The following is an 18,459-nucleotide window of genomic DNA, read 5'->3' on the forward strand; positions in this document are numbered from 1 at the left end:
GCCTCTCTGTGAATGATGATCAACCATCTCTGAGACATTAACCACACATTCAGTGACTGTGTTCGTGGTGCATTTATCTAACATTCATATCTTTATTAGATCAGAAAGCTGTGAAGCTGAACAAAGTGTAAACAATTTGCTGTATTGCATTTGCAGCTTTTATTTATACTTATTCTTGTGTAATGTTGGAGTTCCCACATGCTGCTGAAGCACACTGGATGGGATTTTCTGTCATGTGTAAGTATCACAACTGCAGAAAAAGTAATGAATTAGATTTGAATTCATCATATTTGCACACATCAAAGAGTGTGGCTGATAGCGAGGAGGATGACAGCATGAGTGAGGGTGTGAAATGATCCCTTTCATGTGCAGCGTGAACCAGTTTACTAGAAATTCTAAGTGCTATGATGTCCTATCAAAGCCGCCATAATCACAGAAGAGTGTATTTTCTGCAGAAATGTGTAGGTGCACGCTGAAGCTCAGCCTCTGCTCACTGCGGCCTTACCTGGAGCAACGTGGTGGACGGATCAAAAGTTTCTCTTACTGTAAAACAATCCCTGCAGGTGACCCTTACCCCGTCCATCAGATAAAGCTGATGAAGAGACTTTCAGGTGAAGAAAAAGCTGATTCTGAAGCAGCAGCAAACTCGGGAACGGCAGCGCGTGAAGCAAAGATTTCTGTGATTGAGCGCGACATCAGCTGTATTGTCCACATGAGTGCGAGCCTCTGCGGGAACACATGAAAGACGGAGCTGCCTCACATCTTCAAAGAGCACGAATCATTTGTTTATTCTTACGTCTCCCTTTGTCTCCATCTTTACAGTTTTCTCTTGAGGTTGGTGCGAGTGTGACAGCCAGAGGTCAGCCTTCAGCTCCCATTATATTCTGCAGCGCACTGAGATGCCTGAAATGCACCACACAAAGCAGCGACAGCGCGCGTGCTAAGAATTCAGAAATTCTGACTAGTTTTGATATCTTTCAAATATAACATGAGTTATGATTCAACCTGTAAATTCCTGAAATGGTTTGTGTAACGCTTCACACCTGCGACTAACAAAGCACGAAGGATTCTGGGTTTTTTTTTTTTCTCCCTTGAATAAAGTGAAACAAGGACACACAAAAAGTAGTTCCTGTGACGTGACTGACAGAAGACAACAGCGTCACAAAAAGAAATGCAGGGCTGTTTGAGCTGCCATGACCTGGATGGCTGACAAACTGCACAGACAGTTTAAAGCTACAGTAAACAGCAGTGGAAACTGAGACGTACAGTAAATCCCTCTTTGCTGTTCCTCTCAGCCTTTAGAAAGAAGAGGAGTTACTGAATCATGGTTTGGGTCGCTGCTCTGACCATGAGTTGAGCTGCAGAAAGCAGCAGTTTGTGGGGTAAAACTCTAAAACAAAGAAAAGAATGATTTCTTGTACTAACTGTTTTTCCATGCTTTGAGTCTCGATGTTGTAATTTGTTTATTTGCACGTGCATCCGCTCATCCAGTACGGCTCACAGAGAGAGGAAGGCTACAACCAGGGCAGCACATCGCTCAGCTAAACACAAGCAGTCCTAAAAATCGTTATGGACCGCTCAAAGCTCCTGATGTTCTGGCCTAATATTGGGAACATACATGTGCCTTTTTGGTGTTTGTAAATGGGACATTCAGGAGAGGAACCACACCCCAAACACTGGCCCACTCCCTTTGTTTCTGTGCCCCATCCTTCCTCCCTCTCCAGGGACACCAGGGGGATCTTCCAGGCCCGGGAGCTGCTATCGACCCTCAGTTTTACCAAACTGCAGCCTCTGGCTTATCTCTTTGCTTTTCTTGCCCCTTTTTTTTGCCATCTTCACTGTCAGTAAACCTTTTAGTACCTGCTAGTGAAGGTCCACAGAGCTGCGTCGAAGGCACACAATTATCTGCAGGAGGCGCGTTTGTGTAGATTGGACCTGTAGAGACAGAAATGGACTTTTATTGTATTCCTGTCACACAGAGTGGAACGCCGTTTTGTTCTGACATGTTGTGCAGCAGGCACACAGTTATCATTAAGAAAAGATACTTTTACACCCTTTACTTTGAAATGATGGTACCATTTAACTTGATTTAATCTTACACCTTCTCTAGAGTTCATCAGTCTGGCATCAAACTAAAGGCATGTCTGGGTTAAAGGCTCAAATTTCATGTATTGATGTCATGACTTGTCAGCCTTTTTAAGTCCTCCCAGATGAACTGGATTAAGGTGAGAAAACCATTTGGCTTTGAATGAAGTGAGGAGCTGAACAGCCCGTCTGGTGACCTGCAGGTGTCGTGGTGGTGATGGAGATAACACCTACACAGGAAAAACTAAATGGTGAAAAGAAGCTTTGATCTGCGATGTAAAGAACGTGTTCAATAGACACTGACAGAGAACATCTTCATCCACTTTGAAGGAGAGGTGCTTCCAGAGAGGCCTGTCAGTGAGATTATATCACTGCGTCTTTATGTTTGACACTTTAAATCCCTTTAGCCCTCAGGGCTGGAGTTCAGGGAAAAGACTGCAGGACTGAAGACGTTTATTAGAAGGGCATTTTTAAAAAAAAAATAACACAAACTAGCGATAGCACGATGCTGGCCTTAAGCATAAAAAGAAAGCAGAACAAGTTTTCAGTGAGCCTCTCAAACAGCATGTGATCAGGAAAACAGCAAAAAGTCACCATGAGGACTAAAATGTTTACTAACACAAAAGTTTTACAGCTGCTCAGAAAAATCAAATCAAGTCATTTCCTGTTGAACCTTGATTGACCTTTTATGCAATTAGAGTTCATAGTGCAACAATGAATCAATGCAACCGTCTTTTAACCGCTCGTCTATTTCTACATCACATCAGAGTCTTCACGTTATTTTAAAGGCCCACACATAAGAACTAACAGGCAGTACTTTCAGCTCCACACTTGTGTTTGGCACGGCTGTTTGTGGAAGTGCGGTTTTCCCCGGAGGCACCAACGTGGTCACGGTAAAGGTTTACGTCGGCCGCAGGTTCTCTGCGTGTGCTGCACGTGTTGGCCACATTTATACCTGAGAAGGTATCAACAAAAACTGTATTTGAACTAAAATGTTCCCACTCATCTAAAAGCACAGCTTTCTTTCTCCGTCTGTGTCCCTGAATGTGTCAGCACTGTTCTTTAGCTCCTCTGCTCCTCTTCACAGTGACTCAGCACCAGGAGAACGACCTCCCCACCATTTCAAAGAATAACTTGTTGGGCTTTCTGAAGTACCGACAAAGCTTCTTCAAGGCTTGGCTGCTCAGTGGAGCGTGTGGCCTGCCTTTGGACTCGTCCAGGCACTTGTCATGTCCGGCCGACAGGAGGCAGTAGAAGCCCTTGGTGGCGTTGTAGTAGAAGTTGCTCGGGTTGATCCTGGGGGGCAGGTCCAGGAACCTCTCTGCCTTTCTCAGCTCAGGGAAGGGATCCTGAATAAGGGCATCTCCGTCCACCACGTGGATCTGCTCCCTGGGGAAGACCTCCAGCCAGCGGGCGAGGTGCTGGTGATAGAGGCTCCTCTGCAGGGCCTTGTATCCAGGATCAATGTGGCCCTTGTAGAGCAGGAGCTCCTCTAGGGGCTGGTAGGGCTTCTGACGTGTCAGGCGGTTGTGCAGAACCTGGGTGTAGTCAGAGATCAGCCTCTCGGCCGGGTCCCGGACGATGAGCAGCAGACGGACAGCGGGGTTCATGTCCCACACTCGTGCGGGAACCTGAGGAGCTGCAAAGTAGCCTGGGGTCTTTTCCACTGTCAGCTGACCTGGGAGGGTGAAAGGCATCTGAGCTCGGTACCAGGCCACACCTCTTCGGTAGTGCTCCTCCACGTTGAAATAGTGCACCTGTCAGAAGATCCAGAAGGTATTTAGTGATGCAAATGAAGAAAAAAAGGTTTTCATTCATTTTTGTCTCATTTGCTGACCCAGTTCTTTTCAAATTTCAAGAATAGAGACATATAATGATTTTTAAACCTTTTTAACATCAAAAAAAAACTTTCCATGTAGTCCCCGTCCTGTCTAAGCCAGTCTATTCTTCCAGAACCAATCTACCAGCTTTCTAACTTCATAGTCCTCATCTTAAACTATCCTGATCAGGATTTCTCTCTGTGCAGCTTTCCAGGACAGGCCCGTCATCATTCATCATACTTACAGAAGTACACAACAGACTACACAGAAGCAGAAGTGTCTTTGCTCTGTGTCATCTCTTCTTTCTGCACTGAAGAAGCTGCAGTACATGTTTGGCCTGAACTAAACTCTGCATGTGGTGATTGGACAGCCTCTAACCCCTCTCGGTCTTACCTGGGTTGCATCTCCAGCTCCCTGCATGCACAGATATTTCCAGGTTTACAGTATATATCTGCACCTGGGGCATTTTCTTAGCTCCATTACCTTGAGATTGAATTTTGTGCTTCACTGCAGCTCTACATTATTAGAGTCTCCTAATACTTTTTTTTTTAGATGCAGACCTTCTGCCCACAGTTAAAATCATTATTACTCTCTGAATTTACAACAATATTTTAAGTACTATGGTATTAATTTTGATGGACTTTTTAAATTTTCCATGGCCACCCAATGGCCTAAAGACAAAATCATGCAGACAGTGGGAGGTTTCTGAACAGCATCAAAATCAGGTGGTTTTGAGGCATATTGATGTCTTTTCTTCACTGCAGTAAAAGTATTATATACAATTATAATAATATATAAGGAGGAGAGTGATGCAAAAACAAGAAATGCATGTTTTTGTAATATAAAAATGCACTTGGAGGGAAATGAGATATATTTGAAAGAAAACAGACGTCGGTCCTAAAGGGAACGTTTTATCCCAGTTTAATCCATTTGATGCTGAAATGTGGTGGAAGTGAAGTCCACAGTAACAGGAGGTGAGACACTGAAGAACACTTAAGTGCAACCCAGGTGAATCTTCTCCCCCGCCTGTGATGGAGACATCAGTGACAGTTTTTTACCTCAGCCTTTGCCACTTCCACATCTGGGTGCAGGTTGAGCATCTCGAGCAGGGCTCTGGTGCCACCTTTCCGCACGCCGATGATAATAGCTCCCGGCAGCCGCTGCTGGGTAGCATTGTAAGAGGAGGAAGAGGATGATGGAGGGGAAGAACTGGAACCCCCAGTGCGTAATTCCCTTAAGCACACAGACAGCTGAGTCTGCAGCAGCAGAAGCACCAGCAGTGCTAGCAGCACTGTCCACAGCATGGTGCCACACGCACACACAGAGGTGGAGTGATGGTTATGAGCACACACTCATGAAGCTCCCAGACCAGTACGCTGTGCTTGTTATCAGTCAGCAGGGAGGGAGCCCCCCAATTGGACAACCTAGGAAGCAAGAAAAATAAAGGTTATTATCCACTTTGGCTGCCTCACTCTGTCACTTCCTTCTTTAACAGCAGCAGTGTGGCAGAAAGGGCCAAAGCTGACGATGATAAACAAGCAAAAATGAATTCCTCCTGCATATAAATGACTGAGAGCAGAGGTTATTAAAATTCAGGAGCATGAAATCTGAAGGCTGAACTACGACCTTTAATGCTTTTTAGCACATTTACTACAAACTCATTTTGGGCTGTTATTGACTGCAGCTCGAGGAGGCTGCAGTCAACTCACACAAAGGAAAAACACTCAGAAGTTCACATTTATTGTTAGTAAGACGTCTGCAGCAGCTGATGTTGATCTTACAGGTTAACTGTAACTGTAAAGTTTTCACACAATTATCTGAAGTTTGAATCTGTGTGTCAAATAAAACACTGTAATGTGAGGATGTCGAGTGGGCAGTTTCTTTTCAGAGTTACAGCTCGCTGCTGCGACTGTTTCCTGAGCCCGTATGTCTGAGACAGCGCTGCACTCTCATGTGTCGAGTCCAGGCCAGCGCGGTGCAGGTTTGGAGCCCAGAATATAGGGCTGCAATATGAACGTGGACTGAAAATATTTAAATATTAATTGATATCTAAAGCAGATGGAGAGGAAATGCAATGACAATTTATGGTGTTATGAGGTTTACAGTCTCCTGAAGGAGCATTAACACGTCTGAGTTCAGTGGAACTGCAGTGATCCCGACGTCCACAGTTATTCATCGTTGGATTGTTTAATCTGCGTTTGGTGACGTTTTAAATGTTGAATGCTTATTAAACATGGACAAAGTTTCAAACAGTGAGGTCAAGAAATCCACACTGAGACCGTCCTCAGATGGAGGAGGATTATTTTGTGTTACCAGAGTCCAAGAATGAAAGTATGATCAACACTTTAGGCCCTCGTTTAAGGTCAAGAGAACTCTTTCCCACTCAGCTAATTCTTTTTTATGGATTTGATTTTTAACCAGACATGACAAACAGGAAAACAGCTCCTAAAGAGACGATAAACTAATGAGTAGTTTAACCTGAACGCCTTGAAAGATTTGAGGTTAAGAGTCACGACAGGATTCATTTTTAAAGATGTTTTGGGTTCTGACCAAAGTGACCAAACACACACAAAAGATATGCTCAGAAGGGGTTAGGGTTAGGTAACCCTGACCTCATTAGTTATTATTAATCTCTGTCTCTCTCCCCCCTCAGCAGATGACCCCCCCTCCCTGAGTCTGGTTCTGCTGGAGGTTTCTTCCTGTTAAAACAGAGTTTTTCATTCCCACTGTCACCAAGTGCTGCTATAGGGGGTCGTTTGGACTGTTGGGTTTTCTCTGTATTATTGTAGGGTCTTTACCCACAATATAAAGCACCTGTTTGTTGTGATTTGGTGCTATATAAATAACAATTGAACTGAACTAAATTAAATTGAATTGAATTGAATTGAATTGAATTGAATTGAATTGAATTGAATTGAATTGAATTGAATTGAACTGAATTGAATTGAATTGAATTGAATTGAATTGAATTGAATTGAAGTGAATTGAAGTGAACTGAAGTGAAGTGAAGTGAAGTGAAGTGAAGTGAAGTGAAGTGAATTGAACTGAATTGAATTGAATTGAATTGAATTGAATTGAATTGAATTGAATTGAACTGAACTGAACTGAACTGAACTGAAGTGAAGTGAAGTGAAGTGAAGTGAAGTGAACTGAATTGAATTGAATTGAATTGAATTGAACTGAATGGAATGGAATGAGGCTTTCTTGTTAAAATAAAAGAATTGAAATCTCTCTCGGGTTACCGGGTAAGAGTGGAGTGATTGGTGGAAACAATGTAACGTAAAAACAACAAGCTCCAGGACTTTAAACCCAATATCATGCTTGCAGCTGCAGGAGCTGGATCCTGAGGTTTAATCCCAGAGGAAAGCATTTAATCTCCCACTTCATCAGTCTTACATCAGCTGAAAAGGTCGTTGCACACTTCCCAGCCTGTTTGACACGACAAATGAATGCAGATCACCTGCATATGGGAGAAATTCATGTTTAATTTGTTTTGATCACATTTTTAAAAAGGCTTTGTGCCGTGCAGTAACCTGCTCTTTGCGCCGTGTCTCCTGAATGCCGCGGGGAAGTGTCGGGATGTTTTTGCACAAACTTTCCTTCAGTTTTTGTTTCGACTTCAGAACGACTTTCATCAGCTCAGAGGAAAAGGAACCTTTTCTGAATAAAATGCTGCTTTCAGCTTGAGTCTGCGACCTCTTGCAGTTGAATAAGTGCAAGTAAAATCTCTGCTGTTGGTCTTCTTGATCGAGTCAGAGAAGCTGCTGCATGTGGTAAACACTGTGAAACGCTTCAGTTTAGTGAGGAGACCAAATTAAGCAGTTTAGGTGCCTTAACCTTAAAAACAACAAGTGGACATGAGACAAGAAGAATATAAAACAGACAATAATAATAGTGCTCCCACACACTCAGCCCCTCTGTTTTCCACAACTATCCCTGATCCCTGCAAAACAAGAATAAAAATCTTTGTAGCTTCAAACTATTTATTTTTATAATAATATCCAAGGTTTCAGGCGTCAGGCATAAACGTCAGCATAACTCTTAGCTGGACCTGATCCCACACAGTTCATCAGGTGGTCCAAAGTGTTGGCAAAGCCAGTGTTAATGTGATTATTTACACCGGCGGGCTGATGGTTCACATGTACGCGGTCAGGACATTCCAGCCAGGAAAAGGTACGAATCCGAGTTTTGAGTCATCACACTGCAGCTCCAAGCAGCCAGTAATTTAACTCACAGTGCTTTAAAGTAACTGATTACTCTAATTATTCATATAGTTTACAAATGGCATACAATTATTAGCTGTACTTACTAAATGTCAGGTGTGCATCTAAGACTTTGATAGTTGGTTACTGGTTACTTTACAAACAGGAATGTGTTACAGAATATCTACATTTACCCAACTGAAACACCCAACATCAAATTAACGGTTAATTATATATAAAAATGATATCATACGTGTAAAAATAATTTTATACGTCATCTCATTTTTGCTTATAATTATTTGACTTTAAGATTTAGGATTAACTCATGACGCCTGGCTCGCAGCTCGAGGTAGCCGTAAGCTTTATTCTGCTTTTATTCAGGTGAGATTATGAATGCAGGACTTTTACTTGTCGTTGGTATTTTTGAAATATTCGTGTTTTTACTCGTGTTATGGTCTGAATACATGAATGCAGCATTTATATCTTCCACGTGTCACTGATGCAGGAGCCATTTCAGGCTTTTTGTTTCGTGCTTTGCCAAAACTGTGAATAATTCAGCTTCAGGCATCATGTGACAGAAACAAGTCATGTGATCGCTGGATTCATAAGAGAGAGAAATCAGAGATTTTTTTTCTGTGGCATTTATGAGAAGTGAAGAAACTGTTGGTGTAATTAACACACACCTTCCTAGAAAGTACAACCTCCCCCTCCTGTTGTGTTTTCCTGCCCTCGCTCTTCTTGTTGTTGTTACTGCTGTTGCTGAGCTGAAGCCGCAGTGACGCGACTGAGTTATTAATTACTGTAACAATGTTCTGCTTCAGAGGAGGAACCCTGTCTGGCGTTGTTCCTGTAGCGACTCACTAATTGCACCTTTAGGGAGCGTCGGCCTTCTGCGCTATCCTCTGGCTTAGTGACGCTGGCGTCATCCGTCCAACCTTTGCCGTCCCTCCCCGGCTGTGGACGGAGTTTCCAGAGTACAGCAGCAGCGCGGCTCTGGAGTTATGGCTGACGTCACTGCTCATCAGTATGTTTCAGCAGTGACAATAAAAAAAATTACATTTAAAATGAACATTGCTGCAGATTTTCTTGTTAAATTTTTGGTTAAAAGTTGCTGGAATGGGTTCAAGTATAATTATGTCAAATTTATTATTAAAACACCTTCGACCTGTGAAAAACTGCATTCAATGAACTAGTTAAAATGTTACTCAGAGCACCAGGGCAGCTGCATCTAAGATCCTCCATAATGATTATGACTTACATATTGTGTCCAGATTTTATTGCACCTATTGAACCAGTTAGATGCTTCAGTTTACCACCCAAACACAGACGCATGCTGTCATTTAAAATAAATTTTTATTCTAGTCATTTAATTTTAGACAAAGTGCTGCAAACAGACTAACAGCCCTAAGCTGCTCATTTGTTTCCAAATTATTTCTAAATATCAGCACAATGATTACTTTATTTGCAGCTGTGCGCCAATTAAATGTTGTTTGTTGTTTTATCACAAACTCTGACCTGTTCCAGCCGCTGACTGAAGAATGAAGTTTTTGCAAACTCAGATGAGTAAGTTTTGCCAGAATTACATACAGATGCACAAAAATGCATCTGCATTGATTTTTATTCCTGCGGTGCCTCAACATTCGACCTCCAGCCTCACTCTGCTCAGTAGTTTATGAATTACAGAGCTGTGATAGTTCAGCCAATAGCAACTAAAACGTCTCCTGTACATTAGGTGCTTTCAGCAAGCAGCCAGATTTCCTGATTCAGATTCCCTGCAGTCATGATTTTGATGTAAAGTGGAAAACTGAGTGCCAGCACCAATCAATCACAGAGTGGGGCGTGTGCAGCTTCTGCCTGCATGTGAGCGACTGCGACAAAGAAAGTAATCTTCAGGGAGAGGTGTGTGTGTGTGTATGCTGCACAGAGACACACACACCTTGTGCTGAGTGGTTGCATGAGTCCCTTGTGACTTCTCTGTAAGCTGGAATATTCCCCTGCTGTCAAGTCGCTTCGCTTCCACTTCACCTCGTGACCTTCCTCTCCTTCCTCTACCTCCTTATTAACCTCCTTCTCACCTGCACTCATCATCTTTCCCCCTCACTCCTGCTCTTTGTTTCCTCCGCCTGTTCCTGGCTCTTTCTTCCTGTGTTGTTTGAATCCTTGTGTGTTTATGTGGATCAGCAACGTATTCAGCACCGTGCTAATGGGGATGCCCTGCAGCAGCCTCTTAGCTGCTCATAAATAAAACAAACGCACCTTTCGGCCCAGAAATATTTTTGAGTCAATGAACTTTTAATCTTGATGAACTAGAGACGGCACAGGATCGCAGTTAGAAATGAGGAACAGCTCCATGGACGTGATGGATTTGGCTGCGGTACAGACATGAGGCGTACTTAGAAAAGTAAGACAAAGAAAAGGTTTTAAAAGTATAACTAAGGCAAAATAACAGTTTTTGACCATTTTTGATGGTATTAAAAACATTTTCATGTTGCTCGTTCATTTCTTGGCTATTAATCATGTGTTTCAGTGTCTTAGTTGCAGCTGGAGGTCCACTGAGTTTAAAAGTTTGGCTGCAACTTGGAGAAAGTTTAAAACTCAGTTTAAGCTTTTAAACATGAAGCAGTGGTTCAGCCACAAAGTCGAGTTCAACCTCCATCCCAGCAGATCAGCTGATCTCAGCCCACATCACCCTCTACACCCACAGCTCAGAGAGGGGTCGCTGTTCCTCACGGCCCACTGTTTTCTGTTTTGTGTATGAGCTTCTGTTTTTTTGTCTTTTTTAGTTGAGATTTTTGGTTTGTGGTAGTTTTGTATTCTGTTTTTGGTTTCTAGTTTCCCTCCGTTCTTGTCTTCCCCTGTCTGTTTGTGCCCGTGTCTTTAGCTTCACTTCCTGTTTTATTTTGGCAGTTCCTTGTCCCGTGTGCTTTGTGTTTAGTTTTACTTCCTTCGTGTCATTAGTGTCAGGTTGTTCACCTGTGCCTCGTCCTCCTCAGGTGTCTCTCTTTTCCCTGATTACCCAGTGAGTGTGTTTAAGGTCTCAGTGTTGTTGTCTGTTTTCCTCCCAGGTTTGGTATTTTGTGTTTAGTTTGGCCTCAGTAGAGATTTTGTATCTTGTGAGCCTACAGTAATAAAGCTGTTTGAGTTAACTCTGCACTGGGGTCCAATCCTGCCTGCCCCACAGCTACATATGACATGCACACAGTTTCTGCAAGCTGCTTTGCAACCCACCTCCACCTTTTACTGACAGCGTTCTGCTGTAACTGATCCCTGAACTCCTCCTCTGGTGGAGACTTCCCAGAATAGACCCACAGTAAATAAATAAAGACTGAAATCACTTTTTTCAGTTTGCATGTTGTTGAAAATTGACCGAAAACTTAAAATCATTAAGTCTTTATTAAAATGCATGCATATGTCCCCTTTCAGTGATAACAAGCCATGAGTCTGGAGAGATGAGACATGTTGAAGACATTTCTGTTCAGCTGGGCTGGACTGCTCTGTTTCACTGGCACCATGTGAGCAGCCTCTCAGCTCTGCTCAATGAGCCTCACATGAATCATTGCAAGTCCTTGTCTTTCCCAGCTCATCGCTTCTTGTGATTCACATTAGCCAGCATGCAAAGGGAGAACAAACAACAACAACAACAATGCCAAGATTGCCAATGACGCATGAATTCTCCATACTGACAAGCACACGTTATCTAGCCAAGCTGGAGACGATGGAGATGGAGGGGAAGAGAAAAGAGGGGGGGAAGGGTGGAGTGTAATTATCTGTGAAAAGCAGATGCTGCCATTTGGGGAGAGTACCAGTGTTTTATAAGTTGTGGTGTGGGTGTGTTGGTGTGTATCTCGTCTCATCTGCATGTGTGCAGAGCTTTAGCTTTTTGTGTAGACACGCAGCATGTGACTGCCAGCGATCTGGGCTCTTGGAAATATCTTTTTACCGAGTGATGGTATTTGGGGGTGGGGGGAGGATTATCCTGTACAGAGAGTCGGAGGGTGGCAGGGAGGGAGGAGATGGGTGGCAGGGGGAAGAATGGGACTGAGGTACTGTGTGTGTGTGTGTGTGTGTGTGTGTGTGTGTGTGTGTGTGTGTGTGTGTGTGTGTGTGTGCGCTCTGCAGGAGTGCATGTGTGAGGCAGCAAGAAGATTGTCTCTGGTAGGGGGTGGCATGGTGAACCGCTTTGGATTGCCAAGCCTGTCATATCACCAAGGCTGTGAAAGTCTGATAAAACTCTCTCTGTCCTCCTTCCTTTTCCATCTTCTTTCGTTTGGCCCCCTCATCCATCTTTCACACTCGAGTCTCCTTTCTTTCCTTTTTTTCCTGGTCCGGGTCTCACCTTCGTCCCCCCCAAACTTCCATTTTCTCCGTTTTTATCTCCCCTTATAAAAAGAGTTGTGCCCAACTCCTGCTCAGCCAATCACGCCCGCTGATTACAGCGTACATATGCTGAGCTGATTGCCTTTCAGGGTAACAAAGGAAATGTAACAAGGCTGTTCTCATTCCCCATCCCCTTCCCATTAACCGCCTGGAGAGGAGATGGCCAACACTCAGAGGGGGGTCTGCAATCAAAATAGATGGAGCTGTCTGAAAAAGATGGGAATCAGTCATACTTCCAGCTCCTCCCAGCTCCCCTCAGTCCTCCCAGCTCCCCCCAGCTCCCCTCAGCTCCCCCCAGCTCCCCTCAGCTCCCCCCAGCTTCCCCCAGCTTCCCCCAGCTCCCCTCAGCTCCCCCCAGCTCCCCCCAGCTCCCCTCAGCTTCCCTCAGGGCCTCAGATGATAAACAGTAAGAATTTGGTGGTTTGCAAAGTTTCCCCTTGTATGACACACACATGTATATAGAAGAGAGAGATACTTCAAGTCCATCTTTTTCCTTTCCCCCAAAATCCTTTTAAGCCCAAAGAAGCTTCCTGTCAGCTGACAGATCTTCCAGAGTTTATAGATAAGATGAAAGAAACATGAGATGTGAACAAGAGAGCGAACAGGCCTCTTCCGTCTCCACTGAAGTCGAGGACTTTCAGCTCTTCCAGGCACTCTATCTCTCTGCGTGAGGAGTTTGAGGTACCCTGCACCAGGTACTCAGCCGGGGGAAAATGTGCTGAAGTTGGAAGATTTGATCTATTTCTGAAGATGAAGCAGAGGGTGGGAAAAGGAGCGTGTGAGAAGGTCTGGACAGGATCCACTTTCTCCCCATTTCTCTGTCAGGGGTCTGTTTCTGTTCGAGCTTTATTTAAAATATCACCAGATAAAATATGTCACATGTGGAGCACGCGGTCAGGACTGTTTGGATGGATGATTTCTAAATGTTCAAGCTTACTGTTGAGTATTTTTAGCTCGAACCATAATCTAAATCCCCAGCAGTGGTCAGGAGCCTGAACTACAGTCAAAGCTCAGCAGTCGCAGAATAAAGAGCCGTCGTTCTGCTTGGCCGACACATTTCAGCTTAAACCTGATGAAGTGAATGAAAAAAATGAAATGAAGCTCTCGATCAAACTGAACTGTAATCTTGTTCAAATCTCTTTCAAACAGGAGCTTCTGCCTTCAGTCCCAAACATCACAGATTAGTGAAGGCGCTGAATCTCTCCGCAGTTTTTATAAAACCATAATATCTGAGATGGGGCGATTCGGGATTCGTGGGCACAGGTAGCTGCTGCACATGCACACAACCTTTAAACCAAATGATCGAATGTGTTTCCGAGGACGAGAGTGCTGAGGGGAGCGTGCGGTCAGATTTAGAGGAAGAAGAATTTCACGGTTTGGTTTGAAATGGACTAAACTGGCTTTATGAGGCTGTTCCTTATTTTCTGTCATATGTATGCATATTTAAACGGTTACAGAGGTGGCTGCTCATTTGAACATGGCCTAAAATAATGAGATCAGCTTATGTTACATGTAATCCTCCAGCTCAGGATTCACACTGCTCTGAATTATGCCACCGCCCTGGTGCTTAATAAAAGGGTATGATTGGGGTGTGTTTACTTCAGTAACACTGCAGAAAAGACAAAATTTGGAACAAAAAGCATCAAAAACTGTTGAATGTGTTCTGATTTTAGACAGCAAACAAACACACAAGTGTGAGTTTCACAACTTTTATGAATTTTTTTAATATTTTCAGAGCGCACACGGTTCATGCCATAAAGTGTGCGACACTTTGTGTTTGTGTGACGCATGCTGACCTTCACTCATGTCTGTCCATCTTTTACTCATCAGCCCCCCGCTGCTTTTCAAATTAGACTAAGAAAGGGCCCAGCAGCTTACAATCACCGACCTTTCACCCTCTTATCATCCGATTCACTCACACATGCATAACATCCATATGAGCCCCCCCCCCCACCGCCTCTCCCAGCCCCACCCCCTGCTCCTTTATCCTCTCTGCTCCTCACATCTTCAGCCATGCACACGCCAAAATCTGGGTCAACCATATCAAACACCAAAATGTGCCTCTGATGTGTATTTACTGTGTGTGTGTGTGTGTGTGTGTGTGTGTGTGTGTGTGTGTGTGTGTGTGTGTGTGTGTGTGTGAGAATATTGAGTTTAATATTGAGTCTGGAGGAAAGGAGTTGGGATTCTACTGTTGTTATTTTATCAGACAGTGCACTGGGGGAGGGGGGTGTGATTAGGAAATGCAGTTTTATCAAAGGGGTCTTTGTGTGTGTGTGTGTGTGTGTGTGTGTGTGTGTGTGTGTGTGTGCGTGTGCGTGCATAAAAAAACAATGTTTCTGTAATAAAGCTGAAGAGCAAAGCTTGTGTAAATTTGCTCTAATTAAAAGGTTTTTTTCGCCCGAGCTTTTGGGCATTGCTGCTGGCATAAACGCCACACTCGTGTGTGTGTGTGTGTGTGTGTGTGTGTGTGTGTGTGTGTGTGTGTGAGGTCGGGGCGGAGCCTCGGTCTTGTCCTGAATCAGGTACAGTTGTGGTCAAAAGTTCACATCCACTGATCAGGAGCATGAACATCATCAACAGTTTGGCTTTATTGATGCTGTTTTTTCCAGGATGATTATGGGATGTGGAATGATTGTACAGCTTACATGTTTAATGACTTTTAAAAACTAAGAATTGGACGCACAAGTTTGAATTCATTTAGAATTTGCTCTGATCCACACAGGGTCACTAATATTTGGTTAGATGTCCTTTACCAGATGCTTCGGGGGTAACTGGCTGGACATTTGGTCACTCTTCTTGGCAGAATTGGTCCAGAAATTTTCAACAGGGTTGAGGTCGGGAGGTCGGAGCTTTGGGAATGTTATTCCAGAAGTGTAATCCATTCTTTATCCATTCCAAATCCAGTTTGATGTGTTTGGGATCATTGTCCTATTGGAACACCCAACAACCATCAGACTTTTGATTTTAGTGAAGAATGTGGAGGCAGTCCTCCTCCATTATTCCATCCACTTTGTGCAGTGCACCAGTACCGCTGGCAGCAGCCCCACAGCATGATGCTACCACCACCATGTTTGACAGCTGCTGCAGTGTCATTGTGCCCAAACTTTGTCTCATCTGATCATAAAACCTTTCTCCAGAGAGCATTTAGCCTGGTGATGTGGGCAGCTGAATATTTCAGTTGAGCTTGAAGGTGTTGGTTTTGGAGCAGCTCGTGCAGGAATGATCTTGGAACCTGCAGCTGTTTAGAAAAGGCTCAGAGAGACGTTCCCAGCTTGTGTAAATCTAAAGTTCTCCTTCTTAGAGCTTCACTTTGCTGTCAATCAAATCCTTCTCATGATGGTGAAGAGAACCTACCAGTTAGTCAGTCATGATCACTAAGGAGAAGTTAACGGGCCTTGAAAAAGGAAAAGACATTGTAGAACCTTCAGCAGCATTTATTAAAGGTTTAAGTGACTGTGTGTGAATATTTGAAACTGTGTGGATTAGGAAAAAAATCCTAAATATGATCCAACTTGTGCACCAAATTCTTAGTTTTTAAAAGTCATTAAACATGTTTTCCATCCTGGAAAATAAACAGTTCAAATAAAATCATTAAAGCTCAGAATTACGCCGACATTCATGCTGATGATGAGTGATGGAAACATCTGACCATGACTGCAGATGATGAGAGCACGTCTGACAAACCAGCGAGCACAGCTAATATTTCCTGCTTTCATTTCTGTTTCTGTTCTTGGTGGTTTGTTTATTCAGCAGTTTAACAAAAAAATGAGCTCAAATTATAAACATTGTGCTGACATCTCCACCTTCCTGCACTTCTTCCTGGCTGAAGAATTGTGGAACATTATTACTTCTATGGTTAAATAAATATCTACTATAATTACCAAAAAGTATTTATGTCAGCTGATGACCAGTGGAAGGATTTTTTCAAACCATTCCTTCAGGAAAATAAAACTATGCACAAAACTGTATTATTGGAAAACTGGACATAAAATATCAGGAGTAAAAATAAGAACCCCCCCCCCCCCCCCCATCAGTATTAAATTAATGTTACATATGTTTAAGGTTGAGCTCGTTTGAAATGTTTCATATTGTGTTTAATGTCCAGCATCATATTCTGTGCATCATGTTTGTGATGCTGTCCTGTGAAAAGGAAAGCTTCAAATCAGAAGTGCCTGACTCCGTGGTATAATTCACAAACGCACAGCTTAAAGCAGATAACCCGAAAGCTGGAGAGGGAATGGCGTCTCACTAAATTAGAAGATGCTCATTTAGCCTGGAAAAAGAGTTTGTTGCTCTATAAAAAAGCCCTCCGTAAAGCTAGGACATCTTACTATTCATCATTAATTGAAGAAAATAAGAACAACCCCAGGTTTGTTTTCAGCACTGTAGCCAGGCTGACAAAGAGTCAGAGCTCTGTAGAGCCGAGTATTCCTTTCACTTTAACTAGTAGTGACTTCATGGATTTCTTTACAAATAAAATTTTAGACATTCGAGAAAAAATTATTCATAACCATCTCAAAGATTATTCTTCATGTTCGGCTGCTTTCAGCACTGCTGGTATTTGTTTAGACTCTTTGGCTCCAGTTGATCTTTCAGAGTTAACTTCAATAGTTACTTCCTCCAAACCAGCAACATGTTTGTTAGATCCCATTCCTACTAGACTGTTCAAAGAAGTCTTTCCAATTATTGATGCTTCAATCTTAAAAATGATCAATCAGTCTTTATTAGTTGGCTATGTACCACAGACCTTCAAGGTGGCTGTAATTAAACCTCTACTTAAAAAGCCATCACTGACCCAGCCGTCTTAGCTAATTATAGGCCAATCTCCAACCTTCCTTTTCTCTCAAAGACTCTTGAAAGAGTAGTTGTAAAACAGCTAACTGATCATCTGCAGAGGAACGGTTTATTTGAAGAGTTTCAGTCAGGTTTCAGAATTCATCACAGTACAGAAACAGCATTAGTGAAGGTTACCAATGATCTTCTTACAGCCTCTGACAGTGGACTCATCTCTGTTCTTGTCCTGTTGGACCTCAGTGCAGCTTTTGATACTGTTGACCATAACATTTTATTACAGAGATTAGAGCTTGCTATAGGTATTAAAGGTACTGCACTGCAGTGGTTTGAATCATATTTATCTCATAGACTCCAATTTGTTCATGTAAATGGGGAGTCTTCTTCACACACTAAGGTTAATTATGGAGTTCCACAGGGTTCTGTGCTAGGACCAATTCTATTTACATTATACATGCTTCCCTTAGGCAGTATTATTAGAAAGCACTGCATCAATTTTCATTGTTATGCAGATGATACTCAGCTTTACCTATCAATGAAGCCAGATGACACACATTAATTAATTAAACTGCAGGAATGTCTTAAAGACATTAAGGCCTGGATGACCTCTAATTTCCTGCTTCTAAATTCAGATAAAACTGAAATTCTTGTTCTCGGCCCCACAAATCTTAGAAACATGGTGTCTAACCAGATACTTACTCTGGATGGCATTACTTTGGCCTCCAGTAACACTGTGAGAAATCTTGGAGTCATTTTTGACCAGGATATGTCCTTCAATGCACATATTAAACAAATCTGTAGAACTGCTTTTTTGCATTTGCACAATATTTCTAAAATTAGAAACATCCTTTCTCACAGTGATGCTGAAAAGCTAATTCATGCATTTATTACTTCTAGGGTGGATTATTGTAATTCATTATTATCAGGCTGTCCTAAAAGCTCCCTGAAAAGCCTTCAGCTGATCCAAAATGCTGCAGCTAGAGTACTGACAGGGACTAGAAAGAGAGAGCAGATTTCTCCCATATTGGCTTCTCTTCATTGGCTCCCTGTTAAATCTAGAATAGAATTTAAAATCCTTCTCCTCACATACAAGGTCTTGAATAATCAGGCCCCATCTTATCTCAAAGACCTCATAGTACCATATCACCCCAACAGAGCACTTCGCTCTCAGACTGCTGGCT

General features: G+C 42.9%; 1 protein-coding gene across 1 annotated transcript in view; it reads right to left on the reverse strand.

Moving 5' to 3' along the window:
• Window positions 1-2,521: 2,521 nt before the first annotated feature.
• hs3st1l2 (heparan sulfate (glucosamine) 3-O-sulfotransferase 1-like 2) overlaps window positions 2,522-18,459 on the reverse strand; it is a 31,397-nt gene continuing 15,459 nt past the window's right edge. The window contains exons 2-3 of the mRNA XM_030737598.1: window positions 4,964-5,329; window positions 2,522-3,842 (exon numbers count right to left, since the gene is read on the reverse strand). Coding sequence (XP_030593458.1) covers window positions 3,177-3,842; window positions 4,964-5,209 — 912 coding nt within the window. The 5' untranslated portion in view covers window positions 5,210-5,329 and the 3' untranslated portion in view covers window positions 2,522-3,176. The remainder of the gene's footprint in view (window positions 3,843-4,963; window positions 5,330-18,459) is intronic.

The sequence above is a fragment of the Archocentrus centrarchus genome, chromosome 9 (assembly GCF_007364275.1).
Source record: "Archocentrus centrarchus isolate MPI-CPG fArcCen1 chromosome 9, fArcCen1, whole genome shotgun sequence".
NCBI lineage: Eukaryota > Metazoa > Chordata > Actinopteri > Cichliformes > Cichlidae > Archocentrus > Archocentrus centrarchus.